Source organism: Poecilia mexicana, unplaced genomic scaffold (assembly GCF_051168715.1).
Source record: "Poecilia mexicana isolate PSO_F unplaced genomic scaffold, ASM5116871v1 scaffold_2, whole genome shotgun sequence".
Classification (NCBI taxonomy): Eukaryota; Metazoa; Chordata; class Actinopteri; order Cyprinodontiformes; family Poeciliidae; genus Poecilia; species Poecilia mexicana.
In genome coordinates, this window is record NW_028263371.1 from 4,148,839 (window position 1) to 4,158,427 (window position 9,589).

Consider the following 9,589-nt stretch of genomic DNA (forward strand, 5'->3'; position numbering starts at 1 on the left):
TTGACATGAACTCACAACAACATGAAGCGAGCTTTAAGTCGAGGTCACGCTTCACTACTTTCACAGTCTTCACAGATCATGACTGGAAAGAGCTCACACTAACTCACTGGTCTTGACCTGCTGAGGGATCACAGACCGCTGGATTTATCAAACCAGCTAAAGTCAGTCGAACAATTCAACAAAATTCTTTTGACTGCATAGTTCAAATAAACCTTAAGAATCAGTAATAATCAGATCCATTGTGCTTGGAAAGTTTAAATGTAAATGTCTCTAAATCTCTAGATTTGTATGACCACACTGTGTGTGTGTGTGTGTGTGTGTGTGTGTGTGTGTGTGTGTGTGTGTGTGTGTGTGTGTGTTGGTATACATGGTTTAGCCTGCCTTTTGACCTGAATACGCACTTACGTTACGCGGACCTAAGGGTAATACAAGGACAATGCTGATGTCCTCATAAATCAAGGAGTGTATTTTAAATTTTGAGTATCTAAACAACACTTTTTCTCATAAATCTAAAGTTTTATAGGAACTATGCCAGTTTTTGCATGATGTGGACCATGTATTTGTACTTTTCAGTGAATAAACAGCGTGATATCTCACTTTCTTTAATTGTCCTTTTATACCATGTGACCTGAGATTTGTGTATTCCAGTGTATAACACAGCGCTGCCTGATTTCATGTGGCGGTGTGTATGAATTGCACTTTTACACACATTTTTCATACACTACGCGCGCTTTTAGCCGGTCATCATCTGATTGGCTGGAAAAATCTTGTGGGCGTGTCTGATTACCAAACAGTCCCGGACGCCAGGTTTTTAAAAATTAAATCCCCATTTGAAGCCGCACCTCTCAATATGGACGTGTTGGTGGAATAACTGTGCACAGGTAAGGATAAATTGTAAATTAAAAATACATTTTGCCTAGATAAAGTTATTTGCAAGTAAATAACTGCAAATGTAATGAAGAATTTTGAGCAAAATTAATTATTTTAGATTTTAATTTAGGTGACATGAAAGCTAACCAACTTATTTTGGATATTTACATCAAGTAACTTAGATATGTATACTTTTATGACTGAAAAGACCTACCTGAAGCAGTATAGTTTTTATTCCGAGTGTTTTAAAGTAAGAGACTAGCTTGGCTAGGAGAGCTAGCCTTGTAGCTAGACGAAACGTGTTTGACAAGTTGACGATGTCTGGAGTAGATGGTATCTGTGTGGTACCATACCCCAAACAGGTACCACCTAGCTTTCGGTGGTAAAAGCTGGGTGATAGACTAAGGTTGTCATCATTATATTTAACGATATTGGCAAACTGCTTGCTTTATGTTAGCTATTTGCATAGTGACGTTCTGCTTGTTAAGCTCGTTAAGCTTGATTGCCTTCGGTCCTGCTGAAGAGCAGCAGGAAATTAATAAGAAGTAAACCCACAGGTTTCTGTGAAACTTGTTTATCTTTTAGAAAAGCACTAATGGTTGAATGTTTGAATAAATGGATGCAATAGGGCAGGTGCACCGATGGCTTTAAAGCTGTGTACTGTAATCACTTTGCTGACTTCAGCAACTTAAATGCTGAAAGTGTAAACCAGGAGTCCTCAAATTCAGGCAAATATAGGCGTCCTTCAATTTTTAAATGTGTATTTGTACCTTAATTAGCTGAATAACCTCACATGCAACCAAATTCTCCAGATTTCTGACCCATTATTTGATTTAGGTGTGTTGAAGCAGGGATGCATTTAAAAGTTGGAGGAGATTGTACCTGGAGGACTGACTAAAATATTTAAAAGATTAACAAAATTAATTTGTGCAAAAAACTACCCTTTTTCCTTAAATTATGGCTCAAGTGTTCTTGTAAGGCTGTACTACTGGCTGAACCTCAACATATTGAACACTGATCATTGTATGAACTATTTGTAGATGGTAAAGCACTTTTTAAATCAGTGATTAAATACATTATAGTGTTGGTGTTTTATCTGAGGTATGTGTCTTGAATGTATAACATGTTTCCATAGTGATAATTTAATTTTTAGCTTTAAAGCTTGTAGGAATTACAAAGAAGCCTGTAATTCCTTATTTGACTGTTATAACTTTTCATACATGCCAGTAAAACATGCAGAGGCGAAGACGCATAAAACCGAAGGAAGATGCCAAATATTATATTGATACCAAAACGGACAAAGTGGGGCTTGACGTCAAGTACATCAATGCCTTTAAAGGTATGGGTATTTTTGGGGGGTGGTTTAATTACAGTCAAGCCTTTATACATTGTTTACTCTACTATTATTTTTGCTTTCTTCATTAGGCCGTGGTATTTTTGCCACAACCTCTTTTCAGAAAGGAGACTTTCTGTGTGAGTATCGAGGTGAACTGATAAGTAAAGAGGAATGTGAGAGGAGACAGAAAATTTACCATGACAACCTTAAAGTTTTCTTGTTTGAATTCTACTTTAATGGAAAACTCTGGTGGTGAGTATGTTTGTATCAGAAGTCTAATTAGAATGGCATATATGTAAATGAATGTGTTTATATTTAAAATGCAATGTTATATATTTGCAGTGTTGATGCAGCAAAAGAAGATGGCTCTCTTGGAAGGCTTATAAACGATGACAATATCAGCCCAAATGCCAAAATGAAGTATCTGACCGTGCAACAGAAGCCACATTTGTGTTTATTTGCAACTCGAGATATCAATCAGGGAGAAGAGATTACGTACAATTATGGGGACTCAGACTGGCCATGGCGACTCAAGGTACTAAAAAAATCAAAATTTATGAATCTTAACACCATGTTCATTTAAGAAATGCGCTAATAATGATGATTTACAACCTGAACCTTCTTTGTTTTACCATTCTTTTCACAACAATAGATGGCTTACTGTACAAGACATTGCTGTGCAAATTAACCAGTTTCCCGCAAATGTATAATAAATAATTACAGTATGATAGTATTTACGCCGTTTCCAGAATTCGAAATACTTAAGTCAACCATCAGACTATCAGACTATTTTCTCTGCTACATCAGAGAAATTCTTCTGTGGGGAAAAATAATCAGTCTTTCTTCTTTTTCACAGGAGTTGGAGAAAGAAATGTCTCAAAGTCCTGACTGTACTCATTCAACTTCTAGAACTGACAACACAGAACAGGTACAGAAGTTGGGTTTTTATTTTGACTTTACCAAACATTTTGGCTGGATGTAAAACTAGTTTCCTTTCATGGGTGTTTGCTCTCATAGAGCACCATTACTTTATTGAGGATATCTCCGTAAATAAGTCAAAGGGAATATGGTGTTGACTTGTATTTATTTTCTGTTTCAGGTCAGAGCTGAAAATGACCAGGATCAGATGACAACCAGTGTCCCAAACGAGACAGATCCAGTCCTGAATTCACTCCCCATCAATTCAGAGGTATTTTCTCATTAATGTGTAGCTAAATGATGTCAGTCAGCCAACCTGTTCTATTTAAGTGTGTCTGTGTGTGGACCTGAATGCCATGTGGTTTATAAAGACATTGGTTTGTAAGGACAGTCTCATCTCATGGTTTTTAGTTTGTAAGTTCAGTGAGTGTATGTGTGTGTTTCATGGTCAACTGCCCCAATGTGATACAGGAGGACCATATTGTATATGGGGACCTGGAGTTATTGAATTGATAAAAACATTTGTTTTGGTTCTTGTGAGGTTGTTAATTTTGGTTTGACCTCTGACAAACGTTGACTTGGCATCTCAGAAAATATTGGGAGAGAAAAGATTTAAATTTCTTAAAAGTTAAAGAAAATACATTACATTTTGGTTAAATTTACTTTAATTTAACCATGGAATCAGACTTCAATTTGGTCAGTGCTGCTGAAATTATAACATTTTGAATATTTGTTAAAGTTTGCTATCATTCAACTTGTTTCTTAGTGTTCGACTGTCAAACTGATTCCAGAATTCAAAACACTTGGGTCAACCTTCAAGCTATTTTCTCTGCTATATCACAGAAAATCTTCTGTGGGGAAAAAATAATCAATCTTTCTTCTTTTTCACAGGAATTGGAGAAAGAAATGTCTCAAAGTCCTGACTATACTCATTCAACTTCTACAACTGACAACACAGAACAGGTACAGAATTTTTTTTATTTAATTTGACTTTACCAAACGTTTTGGCTGGATTTAAAACTAGTTACCTTTCATGGGTGTTTGCTGTCATAGGGCACCATTACTTTATTGAGGATATTTCCGTAAATAAGTCAAAGGCAATATGGTGCCGACTTGTATTTATTTTCTGTTTCAGATCAGAGCTGAAAATGACCAGGATCAGATGACAACCAGTGTCCCAAATGAGACAGATTCAGTCCTGGATTCACTCCCCATCAATTCAGAGGTATTTTATAATTAATGTGTAGCTAAATGATGTCAGTCAGCCAACCTGTTCTATTTAAGTGTGTCTGTGTGTGGACCTGAATGCCATGTGGTTTATAAAGACATTGGTTTGTAAGGACAGTCTCATCTCATGGTTTTTAGTTTGTAAGTTCAGTGAGTGTATGTGTGTGTTTCATGGTCAACTGCCCCAATGTGATACAGGAGGACCATATTGTATATGGGGACCTGGCGTTATTGAATTGATAAAAACATTTGTTTTGGTTCTTGTGAGGTTGTTAATTTTGGTTTGACCTCTGACAAACGTTAACTTGGCATCTCAGAAAATATTGGGAGAGAAAAGATTTAAATTTCTTAAAAGTTAAAGAAAATACATTACATTTTTGGTGAATTTATTTGAATTTCACAACAGAATCAGACTTCAATTTGGTCAATGCTTGTGAAATTGTAGTATTTTGACTATCTGTTAAAATTTGCCATCATTCATTGTGTTTAACATTCATCTTTTACGCTGTTTCCAGAATTCAAAACAATTAAGTCAACAATCAGACTATTTTCTCTGCTAAGTCACAGAAAATCTTCTGTGAGGAAAAAATAGACAATCTTTTATCTTTTTCACAGGAGTTGGAGAAAGAAATGTCTCAAAGACCTGACTGTACTCATTCAACTTCTACAACTGACAACACAGAACAGGTACAGAAGTTGGGTTTTTATTTTGACTTTACCAAACATTTTGGCTGGATTTAAAACTAGTTTACTTTCATGGGTGTTTGCTGTCATAGGGCACCATCACTTAATTGAGGATATGTCCATAAATAAGTCAAAGGTAGTATGGTGCCGACTTGCATTTATTTTCTGTTTCAGATCAGGGCTGAAAATTACCAGGATCAGATGACAACCAGTGTCCCAAACGAGACAGATCCAGTCCTGAATTCACTCCCCATCAATTCAGAGGTATTTTCTCATTAATGTGTAGCTAAATGATGTCAGTCAGCCAACCTGTTCTATTTAAGTGTGTCTGTGTGTGGACCTGAATGCCATGTGGTTTATAAAGACATTGGTTTGTAAGGACAGTCTCATCTCATGGTTTTTAGTTTGTAAGTTCAGTGAGTGTATGTGTGTGTTTCATGGTCAACTGCCCCAATGTGATACAGGAGGACCATATTGTATATGGGGACCTGGCGTTATTGAATTGATAAAAACATTTGTTTTGGTTCTTGTGAGGTTGTTAATATTGGTTTGACCTCTGACAAATGTTGACTTGGCATCTCAGAAAATATTGGGAGAATAAAGATTTAAATTTCTTAAAAGTTAAAGAAAACACATTACATTTTGGTGAAATTTACTTTAATTTAACCATGGAATCAGGCTTCAATTTGGTCAGTGCTGCTGAAATTATAACATTTTGAATATTTGTTAAAGTTTGCTATCATTCACCTTGTTTCTTAGTGTTCGACTGTCAAGCTGCTTCCAGAATTCAAAACACTTGGGTCAACAATCAAGCTATTTTCTCTGCTATATCACAGAAAATATTCTGTGGGGAAAAAATAATCTCTTTCTTCTTTTTCACAGGAGTTGGAGAAAGAAATGTCTCAAAATCCTGACTGTACTCATTCAACTTCTACAACTGACAACACAGAACAGGTACAGAAGTTGGGTTTTTAATTTGACTTTACCAAACATTTTGGCTGCATTTAAAACTAGTTACCTTCCATGGGTGTTTGCTGTCATAGGGCACCATTACTTAATTGAGGATATGTCCGTAAATAAGTCAAAGGTAGTATGGTGCCGACTTGCATTTATTTTCTGTTTCAGATCAGGGCTGAAAATGATCAGGATCAGATGACAACCAGTGTCTCAAACGAGACAGATTCAGTTCTGGATCCACTCCCAATCAATTCAGAGGTATTTTATGATTAATGTGTAACTAAATGATGTCAGTCAGCCAACCTGTTCTACTTAAGTGTGTTTGTGTGTGGACCTGAATGCCATGTGGTTTATAAAGACACTGGTTTGTAAGGACAGTCTCATCTCATGGTTTTTAGTTTGTAAGTTTAGTGAGTGTATGTGTGTGTTTCATGGTCAACTGCCCCAATATGATACAGGAGGACCATATTGTATATGGGGACCTGGCGTTATTGAATTGATAAAAACATTTGTTTTGGTTCTAGTGAGGTTGTTAATATTGGTTTGACCTCTGACAAACGTTGACTTGGCATCCCAGAATATATTAGAATAAAATTTTATATGTTGTCATACTTAAAAAATATATATATATATAAAGATTTTGTCTTCTCTGCGTCTTTACCACACAATATTTTTAATTCAACAATTTCAAAGTTTGCAGGAAAGTTATTTTTTATGATTGGCACCCTCTTTAAATATTTTCTCATTCATTATCCGATATTGAATATACTTTAAATATCAATAATATTATATATAATATATATATGTGTGTGTGTGTATGTGTTTAATGTTTTCCTTGTAGTGTCAAAAACATCACCTGATGTGCACAACATTATCTTCTTTGGAGAAGTGTATTCAGTGTTTTGGTCCTTGTTCTTCATTCAAGTGGGTTGGCTACCAGTGTAAAGGTAAGATATTTAGTTAATTTGTACCTTGAATTAAAAAGTGCTGCAAATAGGATCTATGTCTTTGTTGAACTGTCGACCATGAATTTTTTTTTGTCTTGTGTGTTTTTTACATTTAAATTTCTTCACAGGTTGTTCAAAAGTCTGGCATTCATACTGCCTTAAACAAATTACAAATGACAAAACCCAGGTGAATATCCACACAAGGTTTTTTTTAGCTTTGCCTTGTAAGTCTCCATTATAACATAAATTATATTTCCCACAATTTCAGGCAAAAGAACTTTTTAAATATTCCATGGCTCACTCCTCATCAGATGACGACAACACATCACCTTCCAAACAATGTGAAATGTCAGATGATGACCATGAGTCTGATATGGACTACATACCAAATTCAGAATCTGCAGAAACTGATGAAGACTCAGATGTTAGCATCCCCTTTCAGGCCATCAAGTCTAAAGTTGGACAAATTCAAGGAAACCCAACAATACCCGATCTCACGTCATTCTTGCCAGACTCAAGTTCCGTGGTTGAACCTAGCACATCAAATATCTGGCCTCCTTTTCACACAGATGATATGGGTGATGACACACTTGAAACATTCAGCCCAGCCAAGTCTATAAAAGACTCAAACGATAAACCAAAAAGTCAAAAGGAGCCTCACAAACAGGAATCCTCACAGCATATTATGGGTGTTAAGAACTTCTGCTTTGTATGTGGTAGACCACAGAGCAAAATTTCACGCCATTTAAAAACCCACAAGACACATGCTGAAATTGCTTATGCTTTTTCCCTTCCAGAAGACTCAAAAGAGCGCAAAGTTCTTCTAGAGAAAATGAGAAACAAGGGGAACTTCAAACATAACTCTGAGGTTTTACAAAGTGGGAAAGGATCGTTGAAAGTAAAGAGAAAGCCAAAAGCGAAAGCAAAGACTGGAACATTTATACATTGTATGTACTGCCAAGGTATGTATATTCGAAAGGAACTATGGAGACATGTCAGAAGATGCCCCTGTAAGCCACAAAATGATTTGAACCCAGGACCTGGAAGAACCAAAGTACTGGGTTTTGCTATGGCTCAAGAGTCCGCATTCTGTCAGGAGATTTCAAGTGGGGTTTGGAAGCTCCTCGGTCCCATGAAGCAGGATGATGTAGCCACAGTTGTGAGAAATGACCTGACCATTATTCAGTTGGCCCAGTCTCTCTACAACAGACATGGACAAGACCCTACCAAGTATGAGTACATTCGACAGAAGCTCCGTGAAATTGGACGTCTGTTAATATGTCTACGGTCTGAATTCTCTGTACATAACTTGGAGGAAGCTGTGAAACCTGCTAACTTCCAAAGAGTTGTCCAGGCAGTAAAGATTGTCTGCGGTTTTGATGAAGAAAAGCATTCATACCAAACACCAAGTCTTGCACTAAAACTGGGACATACACTACACAAAATCAGTGACATTATCCACTGCCGAGCGCTCATGGCAGAAGATGAAGAACTGATTAAGTCAACAGACACTTTCAAAAAGCTGTATACATCCAAGTGGTCTGAGTTAGTGTCACATACTGCCTTGAACACTTTGAGTCATGACAAATACAATAAGCCATTAACCTTACCATTCACAGAAGATGTTCAGAGTCTTCATAGGTATCTTAAGAAATCTGGAGAAAATGCATTTTCTAACTTGAAAGATGAGGTCAGTCCCCAGAATTATGCAGAACTTGCAAAAGTTACTCTTGCACAGGTTATTGTGTTCAATCGAAGACGAGCTGGAGAAGTCTCAAAGATGCATCTCAGAGGTTTCCAGCAGAGGGATGACTCCAAGCTCCATGAAGATGTTGCTGCTGGGCTGTCCAAGGTTGAAAAAAAGCTCTGTAGCTACTTCAGTCGTGTTGAAATAATTGGAAAAAGAGGTCGAAAAGTTGCGGTTCTCCTTTCTCCAGATGTGGTGGATGCTCTGACTCTGCTGGTCAGCAAAAGAGAGCAATGTGGTGTTTGCTCCACAAACATCTTTCTTTTTGCCCGACCAAGATCTCAAAGTCACTACAGGGGCCAAGACTGTTTGCGTGTTTATGGAAGCCAATGTGGGGCGAAGCATCCTGAGTTCCTCAGGTCCACACAACTCAGGAAGCATGTTGCCACATTGTCACAAGTCCTCAACCTCAAAAATAACGAAATTGACCAGGTGGCTGACTTCCTGGGGCATGATATTCGTGTCCACAGAGAATTTTATCGCTTACCTGTGCCAACAACACAACTGGCAAAGATTTCTAAGCTCCTTTTGTCCATGGAGAAAGGACACATATCCACCCTGCAAGGGAAATCCCTTGATGACATTGAAATCGAAGGTTATACTGAAATTCTTTTTTTGTGATCTTATTGCCATTAGTATAACTTGTCTGACATCACCAATATTTATAAAACTGATGAATTTAAATAAATGATTATTATTAGAAAATATTACAATAGTGATTCTCTAGGTTAGAAAATACTACTAAATACAAACGTGTTTTAAGCCTCATTTTGGTAGTGCTTAGATATAATTTTATGTATGGCATTCACTTTAGAAAGTATTCTAATAATGACTTTCAGATGAAATAGAACTAAGTGAGGATGAAGAAAAGGAGGATTTAAGTGACTCAGATGGTGGCGATTC

The 9,589-nt window shown here is 36.9% G+C and overlaps 1 protein-coding gene across 1 annotated transcript; it reads left to right on the top strand.

The window, feature by feature from the left end:
- Positions 1-304: 304 nt before the first annotated feature.
- LOC148160336 (uncharacterized) lies at positions 305-9,356 on the top strand. Its single transcript, XM_088009159.1, has 7 exons — positions 305-2,209; positions 2,296-2,458; positions 2,549-2,741; positions 3,306-3,395; positions 6,834-6,939; positions 7,068-7,126; positions 7,208-9,356. Exons 1-7 carry the CDS (start codon positions 2,104-2,106, stop codon positions 9,305-9,307), a joined length of 2,817 nt encoding a protein of 938 aa, XP_087865285.1. The 5' UTR covers positions 305-2,103; the 3' UTR covers positions 9,308-9,356.
- Positions 9,357-9,589: the final 233 nt, after the last annotated feature.

Excerpts from the sequence above, each read along its gene's own strand:
- LOC148160336 (XM_088009159.1), top strand. The coding sequence starts at position 2,104 with ATGCAGAGGCGAAGACGCATAAAACCGAAGGAAGATGCCAAATATTAT. Across the intron at positions 2,742-3,305 it reads ACTGGCCATGGCGACTCAAG|GTCAGAGCTGAAAATGACCA; the intron begins GTACTAAAAAAA and ends TTTCTGTTTCAG. Across the intron at positions 7,127-7,207 it reads TTACAAATGACAAAACCCAG|GCAAAAGAACTTTTTAAATA; the intron begins GTGAATATCCAC and ends CCACAATTTCAG.